Here is an 18,388-nt window from a genome sequence, read left to right on the forward strand (position 1 = left end):
CCCTCTCATTGTACAGTTGAAGAAACTGAGACTCAAAGAAATAATGATTTAGTGTCATGGATCTAGAGGTGGAAGGGACCTCAGAAGACATCTAATCCAACCCCTCATTTTACAGATGAGGAAACTGAGTCCCATAGTTGAGTTCCATGAAGAACACACACACAGAGAAAAGACAAGTTCCCCATAACTTAGTTCTTGAAGGCGGCTTACCAATAACTCTACTGATGCTTGGGACAATTACAATGAATTAGTTGAGAAACATAGATGTGGGAAGCATTCCAAGAACTCAGAAGCCGCTGGTGGACAGATTTTGTTTATTTTCCTAGTCCTCCCCCATGGAATGTGGTGTAAAGAGGGGCTCATGTTGAACTGACAGACATCCCTCTGTGAGTGACTCATCCCCAAAGCTGTGGTTGCTCCCCCAAACAACACTCTCATGATTCATTAGTAGGGTAGTTCATGATCTTCAAAGAGCTTTCTGATCTGTCTTACTGGATTGGCAATTAGACCAAAAGCCCCCCTAAAGACCAAGACTGTAAAGGGCTCTTCTGCTGTTTCCCCAGGGACTCATATAGTGTATGGCAAAGAGTTTATGCTCAATAAATCTATAATGAATTGAATCTTCATTAAACAATGTAAAGAGATACAAAGGAGATACAAATGTAAGGAGATACATCCCCATTTCATAGAAGGGGAAACCCAAGTCTTGGAAAAATACACTGACTTGTATATGGTAATATAACTAGCCAGTGGACAAATGATACCCTCTTGTGAAACTGGACCCTTTCTCCTGGAGGAAACCCTAGATGAAACTGACATTAAAGATCTGGACAAAAAAATGGTACTACGCTTTCACCATACTGGGCCACATGGACTCAGCCTCTCACTCTGGGCCAGGCTTCTCTGTCTCCTCTGCTCCCACCTCCCACCTCCCAAATGCATGGCTGGAACAAATGAGATAGAGAAGCAGGAAGATAGTCAGGGTGTATACTAACCATCAGCATCCTTTATCCACATTATAAATTCATATTTATCAATATGTCTTGTAGATGGAATAGCTCTCTCTCCCCTTCTCTCATCCCCATAAAATAAAAGAATACAAAACAAACCAAAGATCATTAAAAATGTGAGATCTCTCCCCAATCCAAGTTCACAAACCCTATGAAATCCATCCATGGACCCTTTTGGGGGTGTCTAGGTTAAAAACTCTTGCCCTCAATAGAAGCGCTTGTTGAGTTTCTGTATCTGGAAAAATAAATCCATTGCTTAGTGACCAGTCTGCTGGTGCTGATCTATGTATCTTAAGAAAAAGTAATCAAAATATTTGATTCACATTTTTTTTTACGAGGTGGAAGACTGTACTGAGTAAGGTGAAGTCAGTCTTACACCATGCTTCTGCCTGAAACAGCATTTATTAAATACCTGCTTAAAAATCAGGAGGACCTAGTGGCGAAACCAAAATAAGAAAAATGTTTTCTCCCAGCTCAAGAGAGTGCTGAAAAGCAGGAAGCATCCCAAATAGAAAGACAAACAAAGAAAAAAACTCCCTTTGTTCCACACTCATAGATAGTAGTCTGGTCAGAAAATGGGCTTTTCACAGAAATGGAGTCAGACTATCCTGGCCTGTTCACAAGAATCACAGACCTAGAGTCAGAAGGGAGTTTGAGGTCTTCTAATCCAATCCCCTCATTTTACAAAAGAGGAAACTGACTCCCAGAGAAATGGAAATGACTTGTCCAGAGCCACACAGGGAGTAAGTAGCAGACCTGGGATTAAAACTGAGCTCCTCTGTCTCCAAGTTCTTTCTCACCCTACCTTCCAAAAAATAAAGTTGGCTATCCAATGGAGTGGCTTGCCTTAACTGCATATGTGTGCTAAAGGCCCCTTGGACCTCTGGTATGCTTATCAAGAGAAGACCTGACCTTTCCTTTCATACAATAATATTAAACCGGTAAATTCAAGTTAAATAATAATTAAACACCTACTATGCACGAGGCACAGTGCTAAACCACAATGTTACAAAGAAAAACAAGAACTGTCCCTGCTCCCAAAGAACTCAAATTCTTATGGGGAAGACCCCATGTGAAGCACTAGGTACAGACTAGATAGGGGGGCAGCAGTTTCACAAGGGAAGGCATATGGCAAGAGGGAAGATGGGCAAAGGACTACTGGAAGAGATGGGTTTTGAACTGAGTTTTTAAGGAAGACAAAGGAAACATAGGCAGAAATGAGGGGGTAGAGCATCCCAAATATGGGATGTACAAAAGGACAGAAATGGTACATGACGTGTACTATTCAAGAAACTCAAAATAGGCCCAGCTGGTCATAGGAACATAAATTTGGATCTAAAAAGGCTCTTAAAGGTCATCTTATTTTGCAGTTGGGGAAAATCTATAAAATTCTCATTTTACAGATTAAGAGACTGAGGCCTGAGGAGATTAAGCCATTTTATCCAAGGTCATACTCTATAGCTTGTAGAAGAGCCAGACTAGCTCCTACATCAGCAAACTCCCTCCTAAACTGGCTACTCTCACCAAGGGGCTGCCTGACTTCTTCCAAAAATGCAAGCCCTATTAGCTTTGCATGCTGCAGGTAGAAGGAGCAGGAGAGGCTTGGGCTGAGGGTGTCTGACCTTACTTGGGACTACCTGCTTTAAAAGCACACCAACAAAGTCCCAGCAGGAGAATGAAGGACAGGGGCCTCCACTCGCCTTCTCCCCTACCTCCCTCCTCCTCTCCCTGCTGCTGAGAAACAGAATATCATCCGGAGGACAAGCAGTGAGGCTGGTGAGCCTAAAATTAGCCCCACCAGCTGTGTTTCAGTTAGCTAGCCTATATTGTACCAGCAGGACACTGAAATGTGAAGCAGTCACATCCTTTGGAGAGATCTTGGGTGTGCTCAATATTTCGCTTGTCTGCCTACTTACCAGAAGAGGGCGGGGAGAAAGAGCAGAGGGGAAGTGGGCTGATAAGATTAGACGCCCCCCCCCCCTCCCCAAGGAAGCCAGTATCCATAGGTTTTCCTGAAATTTAACCCAGGAGAGGGCCTGGAGAGCAGGGGTCCTTAAGCTAGTGTCTAGAGACTCTCAAGATGGATAGATAGATTATGGGAGTCCATGATCTTGGAGTGGGGAATTGCATTATTTATAATCACTAATTTCCAACTATCAACTAATCTCCAATAACTGAATAAATTTAGTATCTTCTTCAATTAATTAAAAATATTATTCTGAGGTGGTGTCCATAGGCTTCACCAGACTGCCAAAGGGAGTCCATGACATTAAACAAAAAAAAAATAAGAACTTCTAATCTAAAACTGAGTTAAAGACAAGTCACCACTCATGATGGAAAAAACTGTCCACATCCAAGAAAGAACTATGGGGTCTGAATGAAGATAGAAGTATATTCTTCTCTTTTTTTCTTTCTCGCGATTTTATCCATTTGTTCTGATTCTTCTTTCACAACATGATTAATGTGGAAATATGTTTAATATGATTATATTATATATGTATAGCCTATATCAGATTGCATGCCTTTTTGGAAAGGGAGGAGGGGAGGGAGTGGAAAGAAGAGATTGGAACTCAAAATCTTGTGAAAGTTAATGCTGAAAACTATCTTTGCATGTAATTGAAAAAAATAAAATACTATTAAGTGAAGAAAAAAAAGACAAGTTACCAGTCTGCTTCGGTGGAAGGACTTTATACATCAGAAGTTCTCAGCACTGGTGAAATTGCAAGTCCAAACTAAAGAGCCTACTCAGTAGTAATAATTTCTGATTAATGTGTGAGTGTGGTTTGGGCCACAAGAAGACTGAGGCCCTCTCAATTCAGAGATTCTACCATTCGGTACTTGCAGAGAGAAATGTGCTTGGTGGCCTAGAGTATAATCTGCCTGATTTTGTATTGTGTCTGTGAGACACAAAAACAAAACAAAACCAAAACCAAAAAATATCTTAGGAACTCCCAATGGAAGATGACCAACACAGGGAAGGTCTCCAAATTAAGAAGGACTGGGAAAGGTATCTTAAATAAGATGGGGCTTTATCTGAGTCTTGAAGGAAGCCAGGAGGTGGAGGTGAGGAGTGAGAAAGTTGCAGGCAGAGGGGACAGTCAGGGAAGATGCTTGAAGTTGGAAGATGGAGAATCACCTCATGTGGGAGGAATAGAGGAGAAAGTAGTCCCTCCAGTAGCTTCTTATTTTATCTAATTATTCCTGCTAACTAGGTGCCAGTTCAGGTGATCCTTCCTGCTGAATGAGTATGAGTGCCCCAATTCTCTGGTCCTCCATTCTCTCATTTGGACTAGTTTCTTGCCTCCCAAGAGCTGAGGCAGCAGACTGGCCTCAGAAGCAGATGGGGTTGATGTTGCTTCAGAGACTTTCTTCAGGCTTGTCCCAAGTCTGGAATGGATGGGCTTTATAGGCAGAGCAAATTTCACCTTCTGGAGGACACATCTGGACTGTGAGGATGGAGAGAGTGGGGAATAGGTGGCTGATACTCATTAGCCATTTGCTTGAACTCAAAGAGAATTTATCAGACACTATGTGCCAAGCACTGTGCATGTACATGCAGGAAATATGCAGACAAACTTTCGAAGTGAATTGAAGTAGAGAGAGTTGATATGAGGGATGGCTAGGTGGCAGAGCGGGTAGAGCACTGTGCTTGGAATCAGGAAGACTCACCTTCATGAGTTCAAATTCAACATCAGACATTTATTAGCTATGTGACTCTGGGCAAATCACTTAACCCTGTTTGTCTCAGTTTCCCCATCTATAAAATGAACTGGAAAAGGAAATGACAAGACACTCCAGTATCTTTGCCAAGGAAATCCCAAAATGGTGTCACAAAGTCACTTAACACTCTTTGCCTCAGTTCTCTCATTTGTAAAAATGAGCTGGAGAAGGAAATGACAAACCACTCCAATGCCTTGGCCAAGAAAACTCTCAAATGGGGTCACAAATGACTAAACAGAAAGGGTTGATAAAGGGCGAGTCAGGACAGGAAGGGATAAAGACAGGACCTCTGGTTTCATAGCTATAGGGAACTTCCAGGTGATGATGTTTCCTCGATTGTTTACACTGTATACCTCCTAAGTATGATTTTCACATGTTATCTCCCACAGTAGAGAGTTCCTTGAGGAAATAAACCTTGTTTTTGCCTTTCTTTGTATCTCTATGACTTAGCATACAGCAAGCACTTAATAAATGGCTTGTTGACTGGCTATCAATGCAGATCAACACCTTCCCTGCAGTTCATAGTCTTAGTGATCAGGAGGTAAAACGTTTATTAAGCACTTATGGTATGCCAGGCACTGTGCCAAATTCTAGAGCTACAAATACAAGCCAGTAAGTTCCTTAGAGTCTGTGTCAGAGTCTGGGTCTTCTTGACTTCCAAGATAGTTAGTTCTCTCCAACCACTACCCAATGAAAGGAAAAAGTGCAGAAAGAGGAGGGAGAAGCAAGCAAAGAGAAATATCACCTACTACTTTACAATTGTGCCTAGGGCTGCTCTGTTTACTTGTCGCAGTTCAAGAACAAATTCAAGTGGTAGGCAGAGGTATTTTTGTTCCCTGTGGCTGAGAACACTCAGCCTGGCGGGAACACTGGCTGTTACCCATCCTACACTGTGATTTGGACTTGGCTTATGTATGAGATTAAGGGGGCCAGGAAGCATCCACCATCCCATTTAACTAAATGTAGGATAAACTGTAGTCTTGGAAATTGTTACTTGTCATAAATTATGAGGCCAGTGACAAGAGGCTGATAGACAATTCCAGGCTCACTTTTTTCTTTTAGTTCCTTTGAGAAAGGTGGATCAGAAAATCTTAGTGAGATGGGTATCTCTCACTCTCTTTCTTTTGTTGCTATATGTAACTCAAATCAATTCAACAGTCATGAGGTCCAGTGGAAAGAGTACTGGCTTTGGAGTCTGGAGACCTGAGTTCAGATCCTGTCTCTGATGCCTCTCACCTGTTTGACCTTGGACAAGTCACTAACTACCCCCTTAGTTTCCTCATAATGTAAAATGAAGGGGTTAAATTACCTAGTCCCTGAGGTCCCTGTCTGCCCTGATCACTGATACTATTCTCTATTATTAAATACCCAGTCCTAACAACTGACCTTTATAGAGAGTTTTAAGGCTAAATCTTTCTTTACAATGACTCTGCAAGAGAACTTCTAATTATTCAACCTTTCTGATGTCCCTCACACAGGATATTCCATCTCCTGCCTCCAAGCCTTTTTCTGGGCTGTCTCCCTTGCAGGAAGGCCATCCCTTCTTACCTCTAGCTCATAGAATCCTTATCTCCCTTCAAAAATCAGCTACAGTGCCTCCTCCTATAGGAAGCTCACCTTGATCTCCCCAGAGGCTTGTGCCTTCCCTGAAAATTATTTTGTATACATTTTATGTTTAACTTTTGGTATTTATGTTGTTTTCCTCCAAATAGAATGTAATGGCTAACATGGAAATATATCTTACATGACTGTACATGTATAATCTGCAGCTAATTGTTTGCCCTCTTAGGGAGGAGGGAGAAAATTTGGAAGTGAAAATTTTGAAAAAAAATGTTAAAAGTTGTTTTTATATGCAATTGATAAAAAGTAAAATTGTAAAATAAAATAAAATAAAAAACCAAAACAAGTAGAACCGAAGTTTTTTGAGGGCAGGGGCTGTGTTTTCCCTCTTGTCTCTACAGTGCCTAATGATGCCTGGCATACAGTAGGTGCTTAATAAATGCCTACTGAATGAATAAATCAATACACCCTATATCTCCAGCTGTCCATAAGTTAATAGAAAGATCTTAAGTAAGTTGCTTGAGACTCAGGAAGTTAATTGACTCCTGCAAAGTTATAGAATCATAGATTAAAGTGGCATGAGAGCCCATCGAATCCAACTCCCCTATTTTACAGATAAAGTAACTGAGGCCCAAGGAGTTGATATTAGGTACCAGAAGCAGCATTGGAACATAAACCCTTAGGAATGCTCCAGTGAGGTCCAGTGGAAAGAATTCTGACTACAGAGTCAGGAAACCTGGATTCAATTTCTACTCTGTGGCTTACTGTGTGACTTTGGGCAAACCATTTCACATACAGGGCTCATTTTATCTACCTGTGAAAATGAGGTGGTTGGATTAGGTAGTCTCTGAGATTCCTTCTGGGTCAAGGCCTATGTTTCTAAGACTCCCAAACCATGTCAAATCATTGTTCCGTGATTCCTCAGAATGACTACTGTCAGAGCCAATACTGAAACCTAAATCTTCTTGACCCTAAGTTTAACATTCTCCTCATTCTGCCAAGCTGAGCTGCCTCTCAGATTAATAACAGCTTACAATAAAATACAGCTTTAAGATTTATCATGCACCTTCCCCACCAAGCCTTTGGGGTTGGTAGACCCCAAAGGGTTTTATTATCATCCCCATCTTACAGATGAAAAAATCTTAAAAATCAGAATGTTTAATTTGATCAGCTTTTTCTGCATAGCTAGCCAGCAAGGGTCATAGACAGGATCCAAATCTGAGTCCCCCAATTCCACATCCAGTTCTCTTGGCATCTTCCTATGTGAGTTTGGTTTCCCACCCCTGCTAGAAGAAATTTGCTTTATAACATATAGACATGGCATACAACAATCTTGAAAGAAATAAAAATATCTCTAAAGCAATGGAAAGATGCATGGTGAGTATGAGCAGACCATGACTTATAAACAAGGAGGACCTTCAAAGAAGAAAAGGAGTAAAGGAAGTCATCAAGTAATTGTCAGATGGGAAGAGAAGCTAATCATCTGTCGACACTGAGAGATAACAGGGAGACAGCTGGAGTCCAGTGGTACCCTCAGGAGATGTGAGGAGAAATCAAGGAGCGTCGGCAGGAAACTAGGAAAGAAAAAATGTCAATGAAGCTCAAGTTTCTTTGGTCAAGGTTTCATATCTAAGATAAATAAGGAACTGGTTCAAAGCTGTGTGTGTGTGTGTGTGTGTGTGTGTGTGTGTGTGTGTGTGCGCTGTGTGTGTTCATCCTTCATTGCCGAGGAAGACCATGCCATCAGAGAAATAATGACATGACTTGCACTTGACTTTGTTTTGAGTGAGGGAGGGCTGTGCAGGTCACCAGCCTCACTTCTCTTCCAGAGCCATCTGAATCCAGTGACCAGATATTCCTCAGGATGACTGGAGATGACCCAGGATGAGTCATTTGGGGTTAAGTGACTTGCCCAAAGTCACACAGCTAGTGAGTGTCAAGTGTCTGAGGTGAGATTTGAACTCAGATCCTCCTGACTCCTGCAGTGGTGCTCTAGCCACTGCACCACCTAGCTGCCCCTCAAAGTTATAAGAATAAGGGTCATCCCCCAAAAGATAAAATGGTTGGAGACTATGAATAGGAAGCTCTCAAAGAAAGAAATTCAAGCTGCCCATGATCATAAGGAAAATTGCATTCAGGTCACTAGTAATTAAATTAGAGAAAGTCGAACAAACAATTCTGAGGCTCTACCTCATAGTCGTTAGATTAACAAAGATGATAAAAAGGAAAACGATAATTGCTGGAGGGACTGAGGGAAAACAGACACAGCAATGCATTGTTGATGAAGCTGTGAATTGGCCGAGCCATTCTGAAAAGCAATTTGGAATGATGCCTTGAAAGTCACTAAACTAATACCACTTCTAGGCCAACATTCCACAGAAATCAAAGAAAGGGGGAAGGGACCCATACATACAAGGAATATTTATAAGCAGCTATTTTGTGGTGGCAAAGAAGTGGAAACAAAGGGAGAGTCCCTCACCTGGGGAATGACTACACAAATTTATGGTATATGAATGTAACTATGGACCCTAAGAAATGAGATTGGTACCCTGCTAAGTGGGCTGATGGACACATCCAACTTCAGTGAGAAAAAGGACGTTGGAGCACCCTTATTTGGTAAACAAGGCAACTAGCTCAAGGTCGCACAGGAAGCCGATGGCACAAAGAGAATCATTCAGAGAAATCAGAGAGGACTTGTATGAACTGATGCTCAGAGAAGTGAGTAGAATCAGAAGATGGATTTGTACAATAACTACACCATAAAAAAGAAAAACAAACAAACAACTGACTGAAATTCTGAAGATCTCTGATCAAGTCAATGACCAACCAGCGGACCACTGTTAAAGCACGCTACCCATTTCCTGACAGAGAGGGTATGGACACAAGATGCAGAATAAGACATACACTTTCAGAGAGAGCCAATATATGAATTTGGTTTGCTTCACTATATATATTTGCTATAAAATTTTGTTTTTCCTTTTTGTCCCTCATTGGAAGTTTGGGGGAGAGATGAGAAGTAGAATTGGGTAACCCTCCTTAAAAAAGAAATGATCGCTAAAGCATTTTTAAAGGCACTGAAGAAAACAGAAGTCATCATAAACAGGACAGCTTTGAAGATACATGTTGTATTTATTACACACTTAAAAATAAAAGTAAGTTCTACATAATAGAAATTCATAGCTGAACGTACCGTCCCCCTTTTATGTTCTGTTACATATACAAAAACTCTCATTTTACTCAATGTTTGTTAAGTTTAAATTTTAAACAATAAAAAAAATATTTTTTAAAAGATTTTAGTAAGAAAGCAAGCAAGGCCTCCCAACATGTGCAAAGACATGGAAAAGAATGTCACAGAATGGTAGGCAGGGATGAATTAAACCTTGCCTGTTGGCAGGAAACTCCCCTATTCCACATATCCATGGGGATATCTGTCTTAGTACAATAGGTAAACAGCTGCTTAGGAACTAGGGATATCTAGGCTCAAGACCCACCTTGGACACATCCAGGCTGAGTGGCACTCAAGGAATTGACTAATTAGTGCCCTAGGCAATTTTGTAAAAAACTGAGTTGAAAAGAAGGTGCCAAAATGTACTGGTAGATGGAGTTTCCTCATTTGGAATTCCCCATACCACTGAAATCCCATATTCAGTCCCTACTCCATCTCTTTCGCTGAGAATCAAATGTTCTGATTAGCCGATAGGGACTGTGGTCCATTATCCTTGTCAGGAACATAGCAAATAAGTTGTCATTCTGATTTACAAATCAATCTCTTGTGGGTTTGGTATGTGTGACTCAGTTGAGGAACTGGAGCTCCCCTAAATGGTTAGATGAACAAATCAAGCTTCAGTGAGGGAAGGGACCTTGGAGTACCCTCCTTTTGTGAAGAGACAATTTACTGAAGGACACAGTGCAAGTTAGTCACAGAGCAAAGATATCCATTCTTTACTCCTCTTGACCTCAAAGGATTACAGATTTGGAGTAGGAAAGGACCTTATTGGCATTCTCAAAATTATCAAAGTGCTTTCCTTCTATGCAAAATGAAGGGATTCGATGAGATGATGACTAGGATCCTTCCAAATTCAATTTTAAAAATTCCAAAAAGGTGGGAGAAGGAAGAAGATGAGGAAGAACTAGTATAGAGACAGAAGTCTAGATCAGGGGGAATAAGTATTTTATAGAGCCCTACTGTGTGCCAGGCACTTTACAAACATCTGAAAATAACGCAATGACCCTGCACAGTAGGTGTTATTATCAATCCCATTTTACAGTTTAGGAAGCTGATGCAGAAAAAAGATATGACTTGTTCAGGGTCACAAAGCTAACCTAAGTCTCTAGGACTCCATGTCCAATGCCTTGTTCGCTAAGCCATTCAGATTTATTAGTTCCGATGGAGACCCCTGGTGGGAAGAGTCAAGCTTCAATCTGTTTCCAGGGAGAGGTATTCTCTCCCAGCTGGCACTACCTGATCAGGATAGTTCTCCAATCACCATCATGGCAATGATATCCCTCCACCCCCAAGAAGACATACCCACCGACAGAAGCTAAATTTGTTTCAAAAAGTAGTTTCCTATTGAAATCATACCTTTGACACTGTGAGCAAAGATGGTTTATAGTAGTAAAGAGAGATGCTGAGAAACGGACTCTTTTTTTGGAAGAATATTGTGGGTAGGCGAGGAGGAAGGAAACACTCATGCCGGCACTCTGATCCCAACATACTGACTCATTGAAATGCATGAGCTGGGACTCCAGCCTGGCATTCTCTGCTCCCAGGAGGGGCTGCCCTCAAGCACACAAGTCGGGTAGAAAGCGGTAGGATCCACACTTGAACCGCTCCCAGACACACAATGTTCTAGGGGCTACCAACGCCTACTTATTCCCTTTGGAATCCTAGGCTCCTTTGACCGTAGACACCAATCGGAAAGGAGCCTTAGGGGCCAACGCCTTCATTTTACAGATGAGGAAACTGAGGTCCAGAAAGGGGAAGGGACTTGCCCAAGGTCATTCAGGCTACAGGATCATCCATCTAGAGCTAGAGAAGCCCTCAGAGGCCATTGAAATCTCAATTTTGTATCTTGGATTCGCTGACCTTTAATTCAACAAACATTTATTAAGCAACTGTTATGGTCCAGTTAAAGTGTTAGATGCGCGGAGAACAAAGACCTCAAATGGCCCGTGCCTTGAAGGGTCATTTTACATTTTCCTGAAGGAGATAGCATATGGGCAGATTATTAATATGAATAATAATTACTATGTCTGTAGCAGCTATATAGCACTTAAGTCTGCAAAGTAATTTACTAATAATTGTCTTATTTGATCCTCACAACAACCCAGGGAGGAAAGGGCTGTTATTGTGCCCATTTTTACAGATAAGGAAACTGAGGCAGGCAGAGGTTAAGTCTAAGATCAGATTTTAACTCAGGTCTTTTTGAGGTCAGGTTCACCACTTTATCTACGGTATCACAGAGCTGCCTAAAAAATACAAAGTAATTTGAGGAAAAGGCAGAGGCATGATTAGGAATTTGTTTTCACCTGGGACAAAAACATTTTTTGGCCAGGGAGGGGTTAATGCATACCTTGGACACTCTAATTTTAGTAGCAGTTGTACTGAAAGAGGGAGGAAAAGAGAGAGAGAGAGAGAGAGAGAGAGAGAGAGAGAGAGAGAGAGAGAGAGAGAGAGAGAGAGAGAGATGTAAATCTTCAGTATTATGTGAGTTAGGAGGTTGGGTGCTTTTTTGGTGTTGACCTGTAGTTTCATTGTTCTCCATGTAACTTGACAACTATTCCAGGATGAGTTTTAGCAGAGTACTTGTGTCCCTCAGAGGCCAGTGATGCTGTCCTGATAACAGGGTGTGTCTAGGGGCTTTGGTACCCAAGTCTTTCTCTTCAAAGCTTCTCAGGACTTCATAACTGTTTGCCTGTTAAGGAGAGTAGACACAGAACTGGTCCGGAGGTAGGAAGACAGGTCCACAGTTGGCTTGGACATCAGAGACCATCCAGTCTCACCCACTCCTCTTACAGATGAGGCTGCTGAAGTCTAGGAGTCAGGTGACTTTCCCCAGGCTATCTCTTGTATCTCTTCAAGTACTTAGCAATTGTAGTGAATTCCATGTCTATGTCACTTTAAGGTCAGCTAGCACTTTATTTCAGCATCCCATTTTACAGATGGGGAAACTGAGGCACGGCAAGTTTAAGTCAAGCGTCACACAATTAGTACATGTAGAACTGGAATTTGAACCCAAATCTCTCATGACTCCAACTCCAGCCCTCTTACTAGGTGCTGAACAAATGAATGAAAGAATAGTGCAACATTTTTAAAGGGCCACACCATTCCACAATTTGTCAGGTTGAGGAAAGGAAGGCTTTAAGAAGCAAAGAAGAAAATTTGGAAATGTCAAAAAATAAGACTGTGTTTTTAGTGTTATCACAGAACTCACCTACAGGCTTCCCAGTGGGGAAAAATATACAGAAGTCCCACTTACTGTGAGCTAACCTTGACCTTCCACAATGAGCCAAGTTTTGAGCCAACGTCCGCAATGGCTAAGGCCAGTTTGATTTCCTCAACTGTACGCTAAGAGTTCTTTTGAGTCAGAATGTAAGGTCCATGAGTGGAGGACTGGCTTCATTCTTCATCTTTGCATCCCCACTGCCCAACAAAGTGCTGGCTCATAGTAGGTGCTTGGTGAATATTTGATGGTCGATGTGAGCTCTTAATCAATGCTCATTGGTCAAGGTGATTTCAGAGAGACAGGCCACAGATGTAAAAGTTCAAATTCTGAGTGATTTAGGTCTTTAAGAATCACCCAACCAAAAACCATTGCCCTAAAGCTAATCTGGAGAGGTGCACCATCTCCTTTAAATCAGGTTGGTCAAGCAATGAATCCACATGCATTTATTAAGTTCCTTCTATATGAAAAGCACCACTGTAGGCACTTAAGATACAACGACAAAATGGTGGAGGTCCTATCCTCATGAAGCTTAGATTTTATTGGAACTTGGAGAACTGATATCAGATGTCACCAGGCCCCTTCTGGAAGTCTTTCCAGCTTGGTAGGACCATCAGACCACCACCAGAGCTTATGCTCCCTGTTGGTACAACCTTTGAGAACCCGGAGTCCCTTTCCTGCACCCCACCACCAAAGAGGGACCTGAAGTAGGGATTTCCTCTGGCATACTTGAAATTCCCCCTTCCTTTCCCAAATCACAGATGTTCTCAGTATATTTGCCACCTACTTTCAAAATACCTCCATCCTGTCTCCATCAAGGCAGGTCTTACCTCCCACTCTTAGCTTCAAGGATGCCCTCGAGAAGAAAATGAAAACAAGTCTAATACATCTTTGTCTCTTCCCCCCCTCCCGTCCCAGTGCCTAGCACAGTGCTGGGTGTTTGGTAAGTATATTCATTAATTATTGACTAACTGAATGATTTTCCCAATTACATAAGTCTTTCCTTCAGTTATCTTTTTTTTTCAGTGCATTCCTTTTCATTTTGGGGGTGGGGTGTAGACAAAGAGAGGGAGGGGATGCATTGGGTTGAAGTAGGGGACACAATCTTGTTTTCAAGAAAATCCTATAGCTTCCATACCTAATGCCAATTAGCAACATGATATGAGCAAATGAGCAGCACTGGAAATACTGACTCTTGAGTCTGAGATGCTGGGTTCAAAACCTGCCTCTGATGATCGTTACTTCTGTGACCCTGAGTGTGTTGCATACTATTTCGGTTTCTTCCTCTGTAAAATGAGGAGGTTGGAATTAAATGCCCCCTTCCAGATTTAAAACTATGGTTGACCCTATGTTTCATAGTCCTGAGATAGCCATGGTTCAGTTGTTAGAAAAAGATGTGGAAAATGAGATGAGATGCCACCTCTTTGGATTCCAAGGGGCCCAAATCATTCCTATTGAGATTAGCTCCTGACCCCCAGGAAACACAGAAAAGTCCAACAACTATGAGCTAACCTTGACCTTCTTCCCTATTTGCTCCCTATATTCATAGAGGGAGGATTCACCTATGTAATGAAGGAAACTCCTTCAAAGAGTATGTTATCTCAGACATTGGCCTACTCCCTTGACTCCCTTCCAACTTTTGGACTCAAGACCACTTGTTTTGAGCAATGGAGAGTCCCTGTGACTGGGAGTCTCCTGTGCTCTCCCTCTTCCTTCCTTCCTTAGAGCATCTGTTTTTGCCTTTTGGGCTTCACCTCTACTTAATTACCTTTGGCACTCACCAGACCTCTCTGGCTACCTGGTCTTTGCCTTTACCAATCATTGTGAGCCTCAGTTTCTGACTATAAAAAGTGAGATTTCCACTAGATGACCTCTCCATTCTCAAAGTTCTCACCATACCTGTGTATTTTTCCACATCACATTGTACTTCAAATCAAATTTACCTGTGTATATGTATCATTCCCCTCAGCAGAATGTAAGCTATATGGGGCTAAGGCCTGTTTATTAATTTTTTTTATTTTCCGAGAACTCATAATAATAACAGCTAAGATCTAAGTGGAGCTTTAAGCTGTGTAAAAAGCTTTACAAATATTATCTGATTTGATCTTCACAACAACGCTGTGATATAGGTGCTATTATTTTACAGATGAGGAATTTGAGGCAAGCTAGAGTCATTTGATTCTGGAGTGGAATCACACATAAGCCATGCCCACAATATACCTGGTGCAAAAGGGGATTGAATTACTCACGTATCTAACTTCCTCAATTCTAGGCACCCTCCCCTATAGCTCTACATCACTGATTTATCATAGCTGGGAGCTGATGCTGGATTCTCAAAGGCTAATACCATGGAAGCATAAACTCTGAAAGTCTCTAATAATCAGAAAAATCAGAAAATCAAGTATGGTTGGATTCACAAATTCCTACCAATAAGGAATTTGTCCTTCAATGCTCATCACCTTTTTGTTAGACTTTGAGGGACTATTTTTATTTTTGGCTGCAGAGTGACTTTGAGCAAGTTTCTATCCCTCTCTGAGTCTCAATTTCTCCATCTGTAAAAGTGAGGATGGACTACTTGATCTCTAAGGAGCTGTCCAGCTTCAAGTCCATACACTCTTAAAGGTCTGGCTCATGAAACTGCCTGCTAAAAGCATGGAAGGTCTTCTCCTTATATTCGTAGAAGGAGGATTCCTCTGTGTAATGAAGGAATCAATTTAGTCAACGTCTAGCAAGCATTGGTCAGGCCCCTACTACGTGTCAGGCACATAGCACAGGCTAGGTCTTGAAGACTCAAAGTCAAACTGAGATGGTCCCTCCCCTAAAAGAGCTCCAGGTCATGATAATTCATCAGTGTAGGGTCTTAGGGAAGGGCTCCTAGAGGTGAGGAACAATTCAACCTTTTTCTACCGCATATGTATTGTGGGTTTGGCATTTGTGTGATGTGACCTAAGAATCATTTATTCAGACTTTGGGGTAAAATGAGGCATCTGGGCTAGAAAGCCTCTAAGTTCCACACCATCTCTAACTCGAGGATCCTGAGGCACTTACGTCTCTTGGCTTGATTTTATCCTTAAAATAAGGTTGACTAGGTAACCTCTGAGTTCTCCTCTGGCTCTATGTAGGATCAATGATCCTACTACTCTTGACATAAATGGGCCCCTGAGGATCTCTCTAAGCTTGGGGAGGGGGTCTCCAAAAAGTCATAACTTCTTTGGATATGAAAAATGGGGTGAGATTGGTTTCCAAGCCACTGATTGGCACCAGAGCTGAACACAGATCCCTCGACACCCTGACACCCCCTCCCCAGAGCCTTGTCTCCATCCTCATGACTTCTTCTAGTCTTCAAACAAGGTGACTACCTCAGTGAGCTTGCCTCATCAGACGCTAACCTCTTCAGATTTGGGGATTGGGAGGATAAAAAGGGTGAGTTTGGGGTGCCCACCCCTTGTTTGGCCCCAGAGTTGCTTTCCCTCCCCCAGGGCCTTATCTTCAGCCTCATGGTCTCTCAGGCGTCCAACTGAGAGATGGGACCTCCTCTCTAATCCTAGGGAGGGGGTACCCATCAGGTCTAAACTCTTCTGATCGGGGGGTTGGGGGATGAATGAGGTGAGTGGGTCCCCAGCCCTCCTGCCCCAGAGCTGCTCCCCCGAGAGCCCCATTCTCACCCGCAGGGTCTCGTAGGCTTCGTCCAAGGTGCTAAGGAGGTGCTGCCGGTGGGAGCCCGCCACGGCACACAGCGTGCAGATGATCTGCTCGTCCTCCTTGCAGTAGAGGCTCAGCTCCTGGTCGTGCTCCGAGCACTTCTTTCGCTGCAGCTTCTCGGGCTCCGCGGGATCGCCGTCCGGGGCCCCGTAGTCCCAGAGCCGGTGGCTGCCGTACCTCTGGCGGTGCTCGCGGGCGTGGGGCAGGCAGTAGCAGAAGCCACAGCTGTCGCAGAGCTGCACTGCCGGCTCGGCCTCGTCCGGCTCGCAGGCATCGCACGTGCCATCGTGGGGAAGGTCTTCGAAGGCCGGGCCAGCTCCCGAGGCCATGCTGCCCTTGACCTCAGGCAGGGATGGAGGGTCAGTGGCCTGGGCTGAATCTAGAAGGGCATTAACCTGCAGCACTAGGGCCGGGCCACGGGGGCTTTGTCCATGGCCGCCCCCAGCTACGGGAGCACTGGGGCTGGGCAGGGAAGCTGGTAGGCCCTGCAGAGCCTGCCTTTGCCTTGCCCAGGGATGAGAGCCTCTTCCGAGGCTCTACTTCCTCCTGCCACTCCCTCCTCCCCGCTGGGCGACTTCCTGCGGGGGGGAACCTTCCCCCTGGGCTCCCATGCAGCACGGTCTCCAGCAGGCACTGCTGCTGCAATTGCTACTGCTCGTGCTTCTGCTCCGGCCGGCGGCCGCCCCTGCCCAGCAGAGCCCGCAGCCCCTGCAGCCCGTCGCTCCTGCTCTCCGTTACCTCTACCCCGCTGGGTCCGTGACCGTGGCCTCCTGGCTCTGCGCCGGCCCTGCACCCCTCCCTCTATCGGGGTGTCTCCCTCCCTCCTCTCCTCCCTCCTGCGCTGCAGCTCCTGCTTTTGTCCTTGCCTCTGCCGGCCTCTCTCTCTCTCTCTCTCTCTCTCTCTCTCTCTCTCTCTCTCTCTCTCTCTCTCTCTCTCTCTCTCTCTCTCTCTCTCTCTCTCTCTCTCCTCTCTCTCTCCCTCCGCCTTTCTCTCTCTGTGTTTCTGTCTGTCTCTCTGTCTCTGTCTCCTGTTTCTCTCTTCTTCTCTCTCTCTCCTTTTTCTCTGTCGTCTCCTCGTCTCTTCTTTCTTTCTCTGTCTCTCTCCCCCTTTTTGTCTCTCTTTTCTCTCTCTCTCCCTCTTTCTGTATGTCTGTCTCTGTGTGTCTGTCTCTGTCTCCCTTCCCTCCCTCTCTCCACCCTTCCCCCTAATCCTCTCTAACTATTTTTTCTTTGCAAATTCCAAATACCCCAGTCTTAAAATCAACTGTCATGTCTGGGGTTGGGGGTCAAGCTTGCCTTAAGGTCCCCAAAGCCAGTGAAAGGGTCTACTTTCACTTTTCAAGTCAGACTGAACTCCTTTCACTTCCGGAGTCCTTTAAAGCGGCAATGGTCCTCTTCTCTCCCTTTCCTCTGTCTCAGTTGCTGCTCTCCCCCTTTCTCCTTCTCCTCCTCCCCACACTGGCTGTGACTGAGTAGCTCCTGCCCAACCCCCTCCCCCCAACCCCAGATTTTTATTCCTGGGAAGGAGGAAAGTGGATTAACACTACAATTCACACCAAGGGCTTTCTGGAGTTTGATTGTTTGTTTTTGCAGGAGATTTTGAGGACACTCTTTTCCCGAAAGCCTCTAAGCCTGTCTTAATCTTCCTAGTTGCATTGTCTGCAATTCGGGGGTTCTACATGGGAGCCATGAGAAATGGGCTGTTTACCAGACAAGAAAAAAAAAACGAAAAGAAAAGAGACAAAGAACTCTCAAGCCCAGAATTGAGGCCTCCAAAATTGAAGCCCCATACTGAGACTTTTCAACAACTACCTCATAAAAAATATATACATTCCATTTGCATCTTTGGTTCCCAGAGGTCCCTGACTTTGCCTGTGTCCTCACCTACCTTCAGGCACCGTGACAGTGGTTGAGCAAGGGAGAAGGAAAGGGAAGGAATTAAGAGGAGAAAGA

At 43.7% G+C, this 18,388-nt stretch overlaps 1 protein-coding gene and 1 non-coding gene across 12 annotated transcripts in view; both read right to left on the reverse strand.

Annotated features, from left to right (window-relative positions):
* The window catches only part of TRIM44 (tripartite motif containing 44), a 184,125-nt gene extending 166,291 nt beyond the window's left edge, over positions 1 to 17,834 (reverse strand). For 3 of the 11 annotated variants that reach the window (XM_072619143.1, XM_072619141.1, XM_072619144.1), the window contains exon 1: positions 16,399 to 17,812. In XM_072619143.1, coding sequence (XP_072475244.1) covers positions 16,399 to 16,764 — 366 coding nt within the window. In that variant the 5' untranslated portion in view covers positions 16,765 to 17,812. Of the gene's footprint in view, positions 1 to 16,398 lie in introns of all 11 variants that reach the window. The other 8 variants (XR_011969232.1, XR_011969233.1, XR_011969234.1 and 5 more) reach the window with 7 other exon arrangements.
* Positions 1,820 to 1,941, reverse strand: LOC140512964 (U6atac minor spliceosomal RNA). The gene has a single exon (XR_011970013.1). It is a non-coding gene; the product is annotated as a U6atac minor spliceosomal RNA (small nuclear RNA).
* Positions 17,835 to 18,388: the final 554 nt, after the last annotated feature.

The sequence above is a fragment of the Notamacropus eugenii genome, chromosome 6 (assembly GCF_028372415.1).
Source record: "Notamacropus eugenii isolate mMacEug1 chromosome 6, mMacEug1.pri_v2, whole genome shotgun sequence".
Taxonomy (NCBI): Eukaryota; Metazoa; Chordata; class Mammalia; order Diprotodontia; family Macropodidae; genus Notamacropus; species Notamacropus eugenii.